Here is an 18,904-nt window from a genome sequence, read left to right on the forward strand (position 1 = left end):
TTAAGATATTTTTAATGGAAAGAGATATAAGAAATCCTTTCGTTCGACCCAATATTTCTCGTGAAATCTGCTAATACGGCTCGGTGTTTTTCGCTCGGTGTAATCAAGCTGATCGTGATTGCGCGGCGTGGATGCGGTTGCGGAGGACAAGCGAGCAGGAGAAGGAGGGGGGGAGGGGGGTCTCTTTTTTTTTGCGAGCAGGATTGGAAGCGGAGCTTGGGTGAATAAGTGGATTTGTATGGCGTGGATTGTGCGAAGTGGATCGATGATTGGGAAGGGGAGAGAGGAGAGAAGTTTGTTTGCCTCGCTTTTTTCTTTATCGTTTCACGATAGGTGGTGATTTCTATACCCTGGCATGGTTTTGTTCGCGTGTTGGGAAGATGAGATGGAACGAGATGTTCAGACGGGGAGGAGGGAGGGAGGGGAGGATAAATCGAAGAGATTCGACAATGAGTTTATGGTAATTCAGTTAACTCACCTACACAAACCATTCGTCTTTTTGGCTGGAGGAGATGTCGCTACAAAAAAGAAAAGAGAAGAAAGAAACATTTTATTAAAAGTTTTTTCGTTGTGTATCGAAGATAATTATTTCGATAAATAATGGCGGTTCGTTCTATTACTAGTTCGAAACTATTTCTGGATCGTTTCACGTGTCTCGTGATAGTCTCTCGAGCCGTGAAGCGAAATTAAACTTAAAAATTTAATCAAACAATCACGAGAGTGTGAAATATAATAACCGACATCGATGCAAACACTCGTCCCAAAAATACGATCAACTTCGAAAGCTAGAAGTAATTTTAACATAATTCCCCGTCCTGAATAGAGTTTTCGAAATCTCATTTCAAAATGCATTAATTCTAACGCGATCTCCATATATAAGTTATATTACTTTGAATTTTAATTCGTTCATCAAACTATGAATGGGAAATGAAACTCGTTTTAATTAAAAAAAAAAAAAAAAAAAAAAAAGAAAGAAAAGAAAAAAAAAGAAATTTATTGAAATGAAATAAAATAGAAAGAAAGAAAGTAAGATATTGGACGAAGAATATTGGAGGTTGAAAAGATGGAGCAAAAGTAAAACTTCCAACGTGTCCAAGCATAGATCTGTTATCGCCATTGTTTCGCGTAACATTTCTTTTACAGTTGGAGCACTTATTTTTTTTATCCTTCTGATAAGCACGAGTTGTGGTCGCTTCGCGATTGGTCGATCGATAGCCGAAAATATCTGACAAATATCCTTATCTCCGGACCTTTATTTTTATCTCAACCCCCTCCCAGAAACTTTACTTTTGTTCAGTATCATATATCTTACGCTCTAAAGCTCTAAGGCACGACGAGAATATTCCCGCGAGACTAAAGACGAAGATCACGTTAGAGATATTACGTCCATATTCTTCTAACGTTGATCCATCAAACCACTATATATGCAGATTTTTGTTAGTTAAGATTTGTTGACGTGGAAGAGACGGAGGATAAAGGTTTAAGACAAAGAGAAGGTATTACCAAGACTCGAGAGAGGAGACAAGTCGCATTAAATATATATTCGTGTGCTTTCAAGCTAAAAGATAAAAGGAACGTATTAGGCATCGAAGGAGAGACAAAACAGAGACAAATATCGCACGTTTTAATGTTAGACAATCGAGCTTTTAACGAATTCTTGCTATGATTCAAATTTCGACAATACTATAAAATTGCTCGATGATATCATAAAAATCATAAAATCCGATTTGTTCTTTGAACGTTTCTCTATGCATGCATATAAATGTTTTAACTTTGGAATATTAAATTCGATACGACTCATAGCAAACAATTTTCTTTCTCGTACTTTTAAGGAATTGATTCTCAAATTCGATTTATCATAATTTGATAACATGAAACCAGAGATGGCCAAATTTTAATAATCTTAAAAATAAAGTTACCTTTAATAATTTACACGAACAACTGTATCAACTATAATATCTACGGATATAATAAACGTTACTATTAAATAATCTTAATAAAACAATTTTATTTTACTTTTTCACCGATCTATTTATTTCTAACGCGAATAAACTATAATATCTACGGATAAACGTTACTATTAAATAATCTTAATAAAACAATTTTATTTTACTTTTTCACCGATCTATTTATTTCTAACGCGAATAAAATGAACCTACGTGAAATTCCAAGTCTCATTCGCATCCGTCCCGTGAAAACGAAAAAGCAGGGGTATATGGAAATATGGAAAGGATGGATCGATAAGGCAGATAGATATTACCTGTCGGAACCGTGGCTCCTCACTTTGCCTGGCAGTAGAGGCGGACCCGGGCCGCGCTGTGCCCGTGCCTGAGGCCCGCAGGGCGCAGCCAGTTTCCCGGCCGCGGCAGGGTCGTGGCACCCGTTACCCCCGATCCGAGGGCCGAGCCGTAGGTCCCCAGTGATCCCAGCGCGCCTCCCGACTTCAACGTGGTCATGCCCATCGGCAGCCCTGCGCTTGCCCCGTTCGATCCGTACATCTGTTGCACTGCAATTCCGTAAAACGCATCAGTCCCGCCATAGGCACCTGCTCCCTTCCAAACTCCTTCTCCCTTCCCTTTCTATCTCGTAGAAAGATAGATCGGAACGAGACGAATCATCTCTTCGATCGTATCGAAACCGAGTGTAAACTTTACTCGAACTTTTGGTAACTCGAATTCTAGATTCAATGCGAATCGATACGTGATTTCCAATCGGATTCGAGATCGTCTCTTTCTCGTCATTCGATCGTATTGAAATAGCCATTAAGCATGTATAAAAACCTTTATTCGAATTTTGATAATTCGAATTTTAAATATATAAATCGATTTCTAACGTTTATCGTGTTATGAGTAAATATCAATTACGTAGAATTAGAATAAATCAAGATCGTCTCTTTCTCGACATTCGATCGTATTGAAATAGCCATAGAACGTATATAAACTTTACTCGAACTTTTGGTAACTCGAATTCTAGATTCAATGCGAATTGATACGTGATTTCAATTGCGAGTAAATATTAATTATAGAAGAATAAGTCAAGTCTCTTTCTCGCCATTCGATTGAAATAGCCATCGAGTGTATATAAACTTTACTCGAACTTTTGGTAACTCGAATTCTAGATTCAACGCGAATCGATACGTGATTTCCAATCGTGTTGCGAGTAAATATTAATTACGTAGAATAAGTCAAGTCTCTTTCTCGCTATTCGATTGAAATTGCCATCGAGCGTGTATAAACTTTACTCGAACTTTTGGTAACTCGAATTCTAGATTCAACGCGAATCGATACGTGATTTCCAATTGCGAGTAAACATTAATTGCGTAGAATTAGAATAAGTCAAGTCTCTTTCTCGCCATAGTATTAAAATAGCCATCGAGCGTGTATAAACTTTACTCGAATTTTAGGTAACTTTTCAACGTATAAACGCGAATCAATTTCCAACGTTTATTGTGTTGTAAGTAAATTGATGTTTATCAATCACGTAGAATTAGAATAAGTCAAGATCGTCTCTTTCTCGCCACTCGATCGCATTAAAATACCCATCGAGCGTATAATAACTTTACTCGAATTTTAGGTAACTTTTCAATGTATAAACGCGAATCGATTCGTTTCCCGATAAACACCTGATTTCATCGTGTGCTGCAAGTAAACATCAATTACGTAGAAATAGAGCGAGTTGAATAAGTCAAGATCGTCTGTTTTTTCCCTCGATCGTATCACGCCACGAATAACGTATATACGTTATTCTTGATAATTCGAATTTTCAGCTGTCTTCTCAACATACGTGTATAAATGCAAATCGACACATTTTCCGATAAATGTATTTGCAGCGTTTATCACTGATCGCAGGTAAACATCAATCACGTAGAATTAGAACGAGTCGTTGAATAAATCAAGATCCTCTCTTTCTCTCCAGTGTTAAATCGCTCGAAACAGCGATTATATAAACTTTATTCTTGATAACTTTAGACATATTTTCAACGTACAAGTATAAAAATCGACACGTTTCCCAATCATTCGACCAATCCAGGAGGTGGAATTATCGGTGTAATTCTTCGAGGTATGGGGAAAAAAAAAAAATACCTTTCGACGAGAACGCGTTTAACGCGGGACGAGTTTTGAAGAAAACGCTCGCCAGTCGGATATACGCGGCGGACGTGACGAGGGAGGGGGGAGGGGCCGTTAACTCGCGCTGAGTCCATACAAGTTTCAGACGCGTATTCGTCATGTTTCCGGCATTCATTGCTTTTGTTTAGTCGACGCGGGACGCATCTGCCATTTTTATGGCGCCGCGCGGCCCGCTCCGTGCAAACGCGCCGTTTCAAGGCTGCGGCTACGTGATTCGAGGCATAGACGACCTCCGCATCATAATTCTCGTGTGAAATCGAATTGCTCGAAAGAGGAAGGAAAGGCTTTTGCTTTTTCCTAAACGCGAAAACTTCTGTTTCTGTCGCGGGAAAAAAAGAAATAGAAATATAAAATAAATTTAATCCAACGTCTGGAGGAGAGGTTTGCTTCTTTGAAGAATTTTGGAATTTTTTCGGTGTACGTGTGAATACTCCAATGTGATTCACTTTTCGTTTTCGTTATAATTAAGTAAAACATGCGCGCGAAAGTACATGCGCATATTGATTGCATCACGCGTATATTTTCATTTTATTTCCCTTTGGGAAAAGGAAACACGGGCTTAATTCTTCTTTATTTTATTATTAATTTAAAAGGAAAACAGGTAGCATTTAAAATTCCTTTCCTTTTAACAAAAAATGAACACGTTATGAATAATAAAGAGGGAGGAACTGCATAAAAATTTATTTTCGAAATTATAATTAAGAAATACGGTACACTGTGGCTACATTTAAACTCTATTATAAAGATTTTGAAATGAAAGTATTATTTTATCCTAGCTCCGTTACCTCGTCTCAAATAGAAGAGCAGCGAAGTTTACTTTAAAAATTATGAAAATTATATTTTTTAATTAATTATTTGTTATACTTTTAATTAATTCATCGTCGTTAAGTTTCATCATAGAGTTTGGAAAATTTCGTTATTCACCCTTTCTTATACGAGCTTTTTTCAAAGACGCTTTGGATCTATCGATCGAGCTGTCCACGCGAAACGAAATAGAGGCCATCGACTCGACGTTTTCCCGCATTCTTCGTGTGTTTGCTTATTGACGTGATTTACTGATTTTCCTTTTTGCTTACACTTTGAGTTTAATATTACGGAAAGTCGCGTGGAAAGCTCGGTATATTGAATTACCTTGTTGCCTTGCAATCGCATTGCAAAAAAAAAAAAAAAGAAAAAAAAACGCGACGCGAAGAAAGCATATTTTACACGATATAAACGAGATAACGAGAATTTTGCGACAAAGCAAAAGATTCTCGTTATACGGATATTTGTGAAAAAAATTACTTCCCTATTTTCATCCGGAAAATGGTGGAGAAAATAATCGAATACATTATCAATAATTTTCTTCGTTATTTATAAATAACCTTCCAATCTTGAAATTGCGATATAAAAATAATATCTTTCTGGTTTCCCAACTTTATCTTCGAAAATAAAGACTCTAGCTAACGCTATAAACTCGTGAAACTATTTTCGATTTATCCATAGATCGATATACAGCGTGAGGTTGCTATTGACACGAGGGGGGGTGGAGGGGGAGGCCGAATTCGAAGTGGAGTGTTATCGACAAACTAAGTGCACGTTCTCGTTTAGCGGAAGGAAACTATTAAAAAATTCAACCACGTCGTGTGGAAACGCGTGCGAAGCTACGTCGTGTGGATCGTAATCACGTTAAATTAAATAAACTTCATTTATAGAAAAACATTTTTCAAAACGTGGGAGACAACAACGATTTAACGAGCGAAAAGAATTAGAGAAAAATTGGAAAATTTTACGAAATTCCCTTTCTGTTCGATACAAATAACAGCTCGATCCAAGACACACATTTTTTCTTTCCCAGATTTTAAAATCGAGAACAAAATGCGTCCAGCATCTCGAGAGGATCGAATAGCACACAGTTACGATCCACTGTTGTCTAAATAATCGATTTCAAAAACTGTCGACTTTAAGTAAAAAAAAAAAAAAGAAAGGAGGATAAAAAAGGGCAGAGGAGAAGAAGAGAAGGGAGGAAGAAGGAAAAAAGGTCGGCCGATAAAAATAAGGGGGAAATGAGTGGGGGGTTGGAGGGGAGGGAGAGGGGTTGACCGAGTAAATTTAGCGCCGTCCTCGAAATACCCGAGTATCGATTCGCACGGGCGCGGTGACACGGAGAACTAATTACTTTCGCGTTTCCACTCGGCCCCTCTCGATTTTTATTTCGATGGGCCTGGCCCCGTTGTAACCGTTCAGAGGCTCGTATGAATACGCCATCGAGGCTCGATGATCGACGACCGTTCCATTCCGCCCTTTTTTTCGCCAGTACATTTTTTCCTCGTATTTTCTCCCTCCTCCTCCATCTCTCTTCCTTTTTTTCCCCCTATTTTTGACTATTTGGTGCAGGGGGAAAGCATGCTCGGAAAATGAAAACCGATTTGACGTGGAAAACGTTGGCGAGTCCCGTTATGGCTTATTTGCCCCGGATGTTTTTTTTGCTCCGAATGTACAGCGGCCTTGTTTTAGGGTTATCTCTTAGGGATATCCATGGATGTGTTTTTTTTCGAATTATGCCTTGAACGAGAAATCATTTACTCGAGACCTTTTTCGCATTCGAGACGTAAAATCCAAAGTATTCTAAGTCACGTATCGATATAATAATTTTAGGTTAATTTCTTACGATAATTTAACTTAGAAATGTAATTTTGTAGTTATAATAATTGTACATATGCGAATAAGTTAGATATATATATAGATAAATATAATTTTTACGATTTTGAATATTCAAATTGTAGCTCTTCTTATCGTTATATATAACGTGTCATGTCAGGATTGTTTGAAATCCTTCTTTCTAGCGAACAGATATAATCGTATAATGTCTCGTTCGATTTTATTCTGCGTATCGATGAGGATATGCTTAATCTCTTTCGAGAAACGAGTTTATCGAAGAAAGATCGGAAAAAGATCGAGTCTTATTTTTCATTCGCTTAAAAACATTGGCAAAGAATGTTCCGCGATATACGCATCGTTACATTACACCCGATTCTCTCACATTATTCTTCCAAAAAGAAAAAATGAAAAGCGCGTGTACCATTTTCGAAGATTACCAAACACGTAATAAAGGAAAAATGTTTCGTTCACTCGCTTAAATTTTCGTAGACGAAGATTATCAAAGACAAGTCTGTTTAATAAAGGAAAAATTCTTGAATATACGCTCGTTTGAAAGCGCTGACAAAGAATGTTGGAACGTTCCACGATTCTCTCCACATCAAATACGAAACATCGATCACGATTGTTCCGGGGAAAAATGAAAACACCGTTGTACTATTTTCGTAGAGGAGAAGATCTCGATTACCAAAGACAGGCGGTGTAATAAAGGGAAAATTCTGGAATGTTTCGTTATGCTCCAATTCCACGTACGTACGTGGCACACGTGTGCACATCTATATATATATATATTTACTCATTGCCCATTATCACGCGATTTCGAGGTTCAAAGCGGCTTTGTGCAGCTGCTGGTAGCGTAAATTAAAAATGCCACCTAGTAGTTAACTGGAGGGAGGGGTTGAAAGGAAGTCGGCATGGTTTGCGGTGTGGAGATTATTAGTCGGGATAAACTGTCTGAGACCAGACGTGAAATACAACGAATCCGCCTTTATCCCTCGCCAAATTTGCGAACGTGAAGCATGTGGCGTTGGTTCAATTTTCCTTCAGAATTCGGCAAAACTCGAGGAAAATACAAAAAAAAAAAATATTGTTAATATCGGCGTGAATAACTCGGAGAAATTCCCCGTGATAAGAGGCTTGCTTCGTTTATACATTCGCGCTCGATGTATTTCGACACGGACGTAACCTTATTACTTATTATTAATCATCCTCTTAAATATTTCATTTTATAGGCAATATCTTGTTTATCGATACCCGGCTGCGTTTAATTAATTAATATGCAGCGACGGGTGTAGAAATGATTCGATTATCGATACACGGTATAATAATTATTATCAAATATGTATTAAATATATCGGATATTCTATGATATTAACATCGGGAGAAACTGATATTGTAGAAAGAGCAACACGACGTCGTATACAATCGTTTCGATATTTCCGATTTTTAAAGCGGAAATGTTTATTTTTTTTCAATCTCGAGTGATTCGCCTCCATATTATTATTATTATCATCATCATCATCATGGAAGGCTGTCCAAAATTGACTCTACTCTTGCCGAATATGGAACATATTAATACAAATAATATTTATCGTTAATTACCCGACAAACGCACGAGTGATACCATCACCAATATCGCGAATACACGTGAAACAAGAAAGAAAAAAAGAAAAAAGAATATGGAAATTAAATTTCGTTGCAACAACGACGCAATATAATGGAAAGTTAAAAGGTTAAAATGCGGCGTCGGGCGCAGTTGTTGTTCATCGTTGTGATTTCACGGTAATTTCACGAGCATGCCCTTCCCCTTAGGCCGTGCCCCCGTTGTTAATTAACCGTGGACAGGGGTTTGCCCGATAAATAAATTTCGCGCGAAACAATCGGGCGTCGAAGGCAGTGGCGCGCGATCGATTATCGTTATTGTCCACGAGTGTGTACGAACACCGAATAACAATTATTCGAAACGGTGGCTGACGTGCAATTACGAGTAAGCTCATTAACGGCGAAACGCGCTCATTATCCGATTGCCCGATATCTATCATACGCTTTACACTTGCTCCTCGTTACTCCATTAAATTTTCATAACTATCCCCGCGCGCGGATTACGTTTTCGAAAACGCGATCGGCCAGAAAATAACCGCCTTCCGCCGGGCAACAAGCTGGATCGGAAAATTAATCGATGGTGATAGCGACAGTGATGGTTCTGGAAAATCAATCTCCTCCATCTTGATGATCCTACGATTGATAAAGTTTTCGAATTTATCTTCGCGTCGAGGAGGGGAGGAATATACGGAATATGGCCCGTTTTCGTTTCTCGATGCAGAGGATGAAGAGGAGGAAAAAGTTTGAAGGATTTGAAATGTGCTGTATAAATATTTGAACGGAACGAAATCGGGCGAACGAGTAACACGAGTGTTTTACTACGAGGGAAATAAGTTGTGAAAAAGTTTGTCAAAGTATCGTATGGAAAAATTTTAATGAACGATGCGATAGATAGCGAAATGTAAATTTCTTTTTTTTCTTTTATCGATCGGTTCGTTAATTAATACGATTTAAAATTTTAATTATATCGCTGTCGATCAATTTATCGTTTCACTTTCTCTCATCGTTATAATTAAAAACACGGATGCTTTCCTTTAATATATTAAAACAACGATCATCATATACGCACGATTTAACTTTTCCGTTCGAAAATATCGTGAAATAAATTTTATTCGAAATATCACGTCCGTCGAACGAAAGAAAGATAATTATCGATAACCAAATTGTTAATTGAATTCAATATTTATCGATAATCGATATCTCGTATTCCTACTCCGTATTACCTCTAATATTTTCATCTTTTATACGTACATATTTTTTCTTCTACTCGCAATAAACATTCACGCTATTCCATTATTCGATATTTCATTGTTCATCGTTTAAAAGATACATTTTCCGCCTGGCCCGCTTTGCATCCTTCGAATCCATATTTCAAAAAAGTTGTTCGAGTTTTCTTATCGCGCGCGCATTCGAACCAAGTTTTAAATCGCAGATAAAAGATACCACTTCATAAATAATTTACCCAACTTTTAATACGCGTTATAACTCGTCGCACAGCCGAGAGATAGAAGGGGAGGAAGAAGGGAGGGGGGGTTGGTTATCGATCGAAGAAAATTCGCGGAATTTCGAGTATCCCGGTAGATGTCGGCCAACTATGCGTTTCATAAATCGTTCCATAATTTACCGAAGATTGCGCCACGTTCTACGCCCGAGATTTCTCATATCTCTGTCAAATGTGCCCCCCTCCTATTTTCAATTTATAATACAACGCGAGGAAACGTAGAAATTTGATTAAAGAGAAAATAAAGAAAAAAAAAGAAACGAAGAAGAAAAGGATATATCGTAATAAAATTACAATATAAATCCGTGACGATCTAATCGTTGTCGAGTATTGTTGTTCCGTTTTGGGAAGGAATAATTTTTTTTGGGATAAAGTATATAATTTACCCAACAATTTCGAGGGATAACAGACGCGTTGCTGAATATTCCCGGGGGAACGTATCCTCCTTTTAAAAAATTAAATTCAAAGCTTGCACCGCGACACACAATGCGCGCCGCCACGTTGCGTCACGTTTCCTCGACCTCCTAATTTCTCATTCGTTTAAATGGACTGGAAGCACGCTTGTTTCGCCCCGTGCAACGGTCCGTTCGCCACCACACACAGGCAAAAAGATCCCGAAACGTTGCATTAATGATACAAAATGTGCACATTCGCCTCTCCCCTCGCCGCTGAACGTTGAAACGTTTGCCTCGCTCTCTGCTTTTATTTTAAAAATTATATTTTACGAGGGGGGGGTTTTCGTTTCGTAATTATAGAAAATTTAGAAATATAATTATTGGAAATTTCGAATATTTTGCGTAGTGTACATACGTAGAAGAAAGAATTAATTCGAATGAATTTACGCGCGGGTTGTTTATACGTAAATGGCGCCGCCGTAATCCCGAGCTGTAACAATTGGATATTTTTTAACGAATTAGTCGGTGAATCTTTTTTTCATGGGGATCTATAGTGTTTGGCATCACGTGCCAGCTAACGAGAGCCTCGTTAGTTACTAACGAATTGTTTGGGTACAATCCAAACTTCCAAAACGTGCTTTCCATTTGTTTAATATTCGAATTGGTGATGATTCAATTTCAAATGACTTACACAGGGCAGGAGTAAATTATTTGCTCGACTCCGTCGATGAAAATTGACGAATCGAAACAAATTTTACACAACGGATATGTTAAAAATTCTTCTGGATTTACAATGCGAATTATAGAACGATGTATAATAATATATTAATGAACGGAACAAAAGATTTCCTATTTATCGTGAAAATTCGACGCCAAGGAATAAACGATAAAATTAATCGAAGCCTCTCTCGCAGAGTCTTTGACTCGAAACGTTGGATTTATGCTAGCACGATGTACCTTTTTGTCTTAAAGTCGGCTTTAAAGAATCGCTAACAGGATCGTGCACTAAGGCTTCTACATCTTTAGATCACCCAAAGGTCTTTGCACCGTGTTCCATAAATTCTTCTTAGACTCGTCAATGTTGCTCCCTCATCGATTTATGCTCGATCAACTTTTTTTTTTCTTCTTCTTTTCTTCCGTCTTTTTAATCGTTGCGAAAGAAGAACGACGACAGTTGTGTAAAATATTTTGCGCAGTATGGGAAACAGATGGTACATAATTGCGACAACTATTGTTTTTTTTTTACGTCGTAAAAAAAGAAGATACCAGACTTCGTGAAATGGCGAGAAATCGAAGTTCTTCGAATATCAAAGCGAAGCGTCGTCCACCACACTTCCTTTCCCTTATCTTTCACGGATTTGCATATTTTTCAATAAGATAATTAAATGGGTTTTTAAAGTGAAAAATATTTACGAGCGAGGAATCGTAACTGGAATATAAATACGTACACGTGAATGATTGATTAATATTATTTTTAAAGTTAAATGTCGAGTTAAATGTCGAAAAGGAATTCAAATATATGTGAAAAAAAAAGAAAGTTAAATGTCGAGTTAAATGTCGAAAAGGAATTCAAATATATGTGAAAAAAAAGAAAGATTCAACATGTAATATAATATATAACAGATTATCGTGCAAATAAATTATTTCAGATTATCGGATTGATTTTTTTAATTATTTTATATAATCTTATCAATTTTTCCTCGAAATAGACAAACATTGCGCTCGATCATTGCGAAATCAGAGTGGAATTCGATTGAACGTGCACGTTAATTCTATAAAGCTTGTATTTTATTTTATTCTAATTTAGAAATGATTTCACTATCAACGTAGTCGATCAATTATCTCGTCACGTATTGCTTTAAATAGTTTAACGTTTGAAATTTGTTATTGGATATAAAAATTTTAGAGTTTAATGTAATAAATAAATAAATAAATAAATAATATGTTATATTCGAGATTAATGAAACCGTGAAAATTTTTCTTCTCGTAAGGAATGACAACACTTTTGCAAATTTAATTGCGAATGCAATGATTCAGAATTTTCTGTTATCGAAAACGATACCTATTTCCGATGATAACGCAATTAAATTATCAAGTTAGACATACACGTATTAAAGTAAAAAGATATTACATTACATTGTATCGTGCGATAATTATTTGCAATTTTTCCATAAATCGATAATTAAAGATACGACGTGTGACGACGAGAGGAAGACAAATAGAAATTTAGGCATGAAAATTCGAATGAAAGAACGAATTAAAGAATAAATAATCCCTCTTATTTTCATTGCATCATAATTTACACACAATATTTATAAATGTATATATATAAAGTGTAAAATCCAATAAATCTATCGATAACGAATATAGATAAACAATGGGAACGTATCGTCGGAATAAATTTTTTTTGTTCTTACACAGTCTTAAAATTTTATTCGCTTTATCGACGCGTTAAATTTAGCGTTAAAACAGAAATTTATTAGAGACGCATCGTTACGTAAGGAGATTACGTAACGTCGATCGTCAGTCGAATCCTCTTATCTTTTAAAATTGATGCAACTATGCTATTCTTACAGAGACGGTATATAACGTTAAATAAAGAACGATGCAAAAATTTAAGACGATTACTTTTTCACTATAGGTGATCGCGTTAAATTATAATTATTTCATCGTCGATAACATTGGAACGCGTTGAGATTTGTCCGTTATTACGAATTCGTTTAATTCAAATTTATTCGTTGTATTTACGATCGCAAAATCAACGTAACGAGCTATCGGTCATGTTGCTATCGAGAATGCAGCGCGACTATAAATCAAACGAGTAATCGTCTTTAACGTTCGTTCCTTATTTTACGTTTCAAACGCAATTCTAATCTAAACAAAAAAAAAAAAAGAAATAAAACTTAACGTAATAACCTCTCCCAAAAAAGAGAAAGAAAAAAAGAGATCGTTCTCATCCTTTGACGAAAATCGAGCCCTTCCAGAACAAAAAACAAAAAAAAAAAACAAAACTCGGAATTTTATTCGAAATTTCGAGCGAACGATCGATAAGGAATCAAGTTCTAAATGCGAGCAATGCGGCCGGACAGCCCCACTACGCTTCCCCTCCCCTCCCTCCTCCCCCACTAGCGGAACACTAGCTATCGATTAACAGCAGATGGCGGAGCTCCCCTGACCTTGACACGGAACGCTTTTTTTCAACCGACTCTCACGCTCGCGGGAGCGACGCGCAGCAATTGCGGAAATAACGAGAGCTCTAACGATATAAACGCGCCTCTGTTTCTTTCGAAAAATAAATTCATACGTTCCACGGAATTTTCCACGTTCCGTCCGCGACGACGTAAGAGCGCAGCGTTCTTCTTCCCCGCCGCCCCTCGACGCCTCACAGAGTGTACACGTCCAACCTGTTCACGCTGAAATTGCCCATCGCGTAGGGGCTGTACGCGTTCGTTCTCACGAGATGGAAGCCCCTTCTGCTCGTGTCCACCTTGTCGCCCGCGAGCACGGCCGGATACCTCGGGGGGCAGAGGCCGAGCAGGTACAAAGTGAATCCCCCGCACTGCCAGCCCCAGAAACCGACGTCCGTGTTTATCGACTCGGCGAAGTACATGACGGATCTGTGGTGGTCGCACTCGAACGGCCTCCACCCCTCCCAGCACCCGGGCTGATTGATACCCCCGTTCATGTAGAAGTCTATGTGACCGCTCGTCTCCACCTTGCCCTGGATGAACGCGTTCGTGTGGAACACGTCGACGAAGTGGGCGTCAGAGGCGTCCAGCTTGTCCCGCTTGTCCACCGTGACGAACAACGGCATGGCCGGGTCCAGGCCCGTGATCCTCGACATCTTGTAAGGGCTGAGGGCGTTGGCGGCGAACGCGGGCACGTGCGCCCCCAGGCTGAACCCGATCACGTGCACGTCCTCCGCCCCCTCGTCCCTCAGCCTCTCCACCAACTGGGCCAAACAATCGCCCACGTGGGGCACGTTTTGCACGGCGATCGGGTAGCAGGGGGCCGTAGCCAACCGATGCCAGTCCACGGCTATCACGTTGTAATCGTACCTCTTCAAGTACTCGTTCCTCACGTCCACCAGATAGGACAGCTCCATGTCCGAGTCGTAGCCGTGCACCACGATCTTGGTGGGGTTCGACGCATTGAAATTCGTCCGCCCCAAGTTCGACCCGCTCCCGTCCACGAATATCTGCTGCCAGGCTTTCGGATTCCTCTTCGTGAACAGGAAGAACGTCACTTCCTTGTCGGGGCACGTCTGATTCGTGTTCACCAGGCAAGGGCCTATGAAGTAATCCCTGCCCTGCTCCAACGTGTTACCGATCGCCAGCGGTAGCGATTCGGGGGGGATCGAGGCGTTGGAGGACGGAGAAATGGCGAAGAGAAGAAGCGCGAGAACGAGAACGCTTTCCACCGCTTTCGACGACCGCGTGGCGCGAGGAGCACGCTGCACCATGTTGGCGGTGGTGGTCCACCGCGCTACCCTCCACAGAGCAGCGGCCGCGCCGTTGGGGCTGATTACGCTCGACTGCCGCCACGAAACTGGCGTCGTCCGCGACCAGGGAAACTCGATCCGCGCCACGTACCACCGCCGCCTTCCGCGCGAGCCTCGAATTCCTAAAGAGGGGCAACGCGCCTCGTCTCATTACCACGATCGATGCACGCGCCACCTTCGCCTCGATCGCTCATTTACGCGCCTCGGCTAAGGTCGAGCCAATCCGACTGTCATTACCACTACTATTATTAATACTACCAGTGCTGTTATTACCACGTACTCGCTGTATTCCGTTCCACAGTATTTCTCTCCCTTCCCCTTTTTCCTTTCGGCTCGATCGATCTGCGACGAATCGATCGATGACGAGCAGCGGCAGCAGGAGGAGGAGGAGGAGGACATCGAACGGGTCCGAATGGAGGCATTGTCTGTGCGAGGCGAAACGGATCGGTAACGGTGCAGGAACGGAGAGGAAGATTGGAGGCGGGTAAATCGCGAGTCTGTCGATAACCGGCGACGTCGTGTTCCTCGCGCACGCGTTCGGCGCGGAAATCGATGATGACACGCTCGCGCGTGATTTTCGCGGATGAGATATCGCGGTTGTCATGTGGGAATTCGCCGGGATTAGATAGCCACGTCGACGATCAATTTCGTTCAATTTTATCTTCGATTCCTTCCTTCCTTCCTTCTCTTTCTTTTCTCTTTCTTCTTCCAATTCGAACACGAGAAGGATAGAAGAGATGTTGTATCGTTCGTTCGCGTAGATAAAGTATAAAGTCGTTGGGATCGCGCTAATCGCCTCGTCGAAAACACGTATTTATATTTGATACATGGAAATAGCGAGCAATTATGGTCGCTACGTAAGAGGAAGTTAGCACGCCGTTCGAGGCAATTTTTAATGTCATTGAGGTTAGTCACGCGAACGTATGCGAATATGAAGGACGTCATCGGCTTGAATATCGCTTCGATTCGCGGTTTAAACTTTCGTTCGATCGAACGAAATTGCCGTTGATTCGATTTACGATAAGCTCGTTGTTACAATTTCCAAGAGACGAGTTATTAAAAAATTGATTTTCCTAGTTTCATTTAAAGTTGCGTTAAAGTTTCACGTCGTTCTTTATGAAATTTAATATTTATTAGCGTGCCTTACAGGTATTAGCAAAGATTTATTCAACGAGTTTGCGAGAAATTTAAATTGCCCCCCCTTCTCTATCTATTGTAGTATTTCCATGAATATCGAGCAGCGAACTTAAAAAAAAAAAACGCAACGCATTATTTAAAAAATCGTCCGACACATTCGTTTCGAAATCTACGAGCTATCTCTGTAAAAGAAGCAAAGTAAAAAATTTATCGACAAACGATTAATAAAGGAATAATAGAGGCGGAGATATCGAACACGAAAGTTCTCGGCACGGAGAAAGATGACTGGAATATTTGTTTCGGAAGTGGCCGTGAAAGTGGACGCGCGTTTCCGCCGCCAGAAGGTGAAACTTTCGCTTAGTATTCTCCTCGTAGGCGTACTTTCGAGAGGAGCGTACCGCCGTGAATGCGAATCACGGCCAAAAAACACTTTTACGTTCGTTTCGAGAGAACCGCCTACAGTTGTCCCAATTACGCGCTTCAGTATCGATTATCGATCAAGAACGCCATCGATACCCTCGATTCTCGATGGACTGAGATTGGAGAGAGAAAAAAAATTGAGAAAGAATAGGATCAATTTTTGCGACAAAAGAGACCAATGCGACGAGAGCACGTATTCGAAGCTGTAAAATCGTACGACGAAACGTTTTGCAATTTTGCGAAGATTAAAAAAAAAATGGTCGTACGATGAATATATATATATATATACACGAATATAGACGTTTGATTGAAATTCATGGATCGGTATCTGCGTTCTAAATCCATTGAAAAAGAGGAGTAATGAATGCACCTTTGAGAATCGGTTGCTCGAATTTCGCAGAGAAGAACGTTTATGCAACGTGAATGCGTTATGCAACGTGGAAGTAACGGTATACAATGCTTTTCCCGATATTAAAACAGTGACCTCGAAAAGAATTAGCTTGTTAAAAATACGGGGAGAGAGAGAGAGAGACTGGACGCTGGAAAAACAAGCTTGTTATGATAAAAAATCTGAAAAAATAATCAATTGTTGAAAAATAAATAGGCGGAGAAGGGAAGAAAAAAAAATTGGACGAAAATACGAAAGTAAAACTGATGAAATTCCAAATTTCTATATTTTTACACGACGCAAGAGAAAATTTTATTTTATTTTATTTTATTTTATTTTATTTCATTTCGTTCTTCTATTCTTAGGACGTTGCGCACAATAGCAAAGGAAAACGTAATCTCGTTTCCTTCGGCACAATCACAAATTCAAATATTACCAGATATACCGAGTAACACTGCTATTTTGGAATTCTCTCTATGGAAATCGTTTTGGCGCAACACTGGCGTAATTACCACTAGGATCAATGCGCTTTCCGTTGAAAATTCCGCCAGGATACGTGGCTTTTAAATAAATAAAATATTAAATAGCCAATTAACCTTGGCTAAGCCTCCACCACCTCGTTATTTTCGATAATGTAATGATCGGTGGATCAAAGGATTTTCGAATAAATTTTGCGCAAATTATTCCATTCGAAATACTTAACTTGCTAACTTTAAGTTTCGTTATCATTCTACTCCAAGACTTCGATGAATTAAATCGTTAAAGGAATAATAACAACAATAATAATGGATTTACGATCAATCCGACTCTGGAACGAGGCCAGAGTCCAGCATCGCTTGTCAACCTGACAACATTCTTCCTCGTTTTCCTCCTTTTCTTTTCGAGACTTTCCCTTGCCAGCCTTCCTCCTCCATTTTTCCAGCCACGTTGCAACAACCTTAAGCAACGTGGTTGCTAAAGAACTTGCTCCCGCTTCCCGAGACAAGTTTCGAGACAAGTTGAAAATTTACTTTCGACTTAAATCGACGGTTTTTCCTTTCCGACGTTTCCCCTTTTGGACAACAACAATTTCTTTAACAACTTTTCTCGAGGATGCACAGTGAAATGATTCTACTTACTCCAAGTTCTATATATTTCTTTATCGGCCATCGTGTACGAAAAATGTACGACGAAAATGGATTAGAAATAATCCTTCGATGATATCGATTTAGAAATTTTCACATATGGAACGTGTTATCTCTTTCGTTTACGTAAAATTAGAAGAGGAGCAATCGTCGTCAATCATTGGAATTAGCTTCACTAGTCACTTTTCTGTTTATTTCGTATTATCATCGTTTATACGTACTCTTGTTTAAAAGCCATATATAATCAGATTTTCTAACTTTACGTGGAAATTACGTGCGCTGCATATTAATTACGTATAATTTTACACGGGGAGATGACGAGAGGGCGAGAGAATCGACCTTTCCACGAATTATTCGCTCAAACAGTGGCTCAAAATTCCCGCAATTTAAAGTGAAAACAAGATATATTCTTGCTTCTTATTCTTTTTTTCGATAATTATTTTAAATTTCCAGCGATAACGATATTTCAACAGAAACAAAATTCAGTTTGAATAGTTGACAGGTCCTCCACTACTACGTGTAGTGGTATAAATCGAATCGCAGGACTACGTCAAGTGGAATCAGACGCGTTGATCAGACACGAGGAAGCGGGCCGCGTCAAACAGGAAGGGTAATCAAATAACGCGTTATTGGGTATAAAATTAAATACGAATTGAATCTTGCCCTCTCTTCCCCCCAATAACGTTATTCGGGGAACAAATATCTCGCTGCCTCTCCTCAACAACAAACAACAATCCGTTGATTAAATCGAGCGATCAAACGAGAAGTCGATCTCCATCTGATAAGAGGAAAAATCATTCGTCGTTTCGTCGATTCCCTTATACGGCGATTTGATAAATATTTCACAGCTAGGGATAAATTATAGATAAAAATGAGGGACTTATCCAATTGGACGGATGGAAAGCTTGGACAGTTGTCATATAGAATTTCACTCCGACTTGTCGCAGAGCACGGTTAGAGTACTCTCCACGCTTAATAATTTCGCTTAATAAATTTATCGTTTCAATTTAATGTGACACGTAATTTAAAATCCTTCGTCGCGCATTGCATTCATTCATTCGATTGAAACTCT

General features: G+C 39.4%; 1 protein-coding gene across 1 annotated transcript in view; it reads right to left on the reverse strand.

Annotated features, from left to right (window-relative positions):
* Nucleotides 1-12,519: 12,519 nt before the first annotated feature.
* The window catches only part of LOC102655243, a 186,229-nt gene continuing 179,844 nt past the window's right edge, over nt 12,520-18,904 (reverse strand). Inside the window, exon 6 of the mRNA XM_016916682.2 lies at nt 12,520-14,909. Within this exon, the coding sequence (XP_016772171.1) occupies nt 13,645-14,909 (1,265 nt within the window). The 3' untranslated portion in view covers nt 12,520-13,644. The remainder of the gene's footprint in view (nt 14,910-18,904) is intronic.

Source organism: Apis mellifera, linkage group LG1, assembly GCF_003254395.2.
Source record: "Apis mellifera strain DH4 linkage group LG1, Amel_HAv3.1, whole genome shotgun sequence".
NCBI classification, from domain to species: domain Eukaryota; kingdom Metazoa; phylum Arthropoda; class Insecta; order Hymenoptera; family Apidae; genus Apis; species Apis mellifera.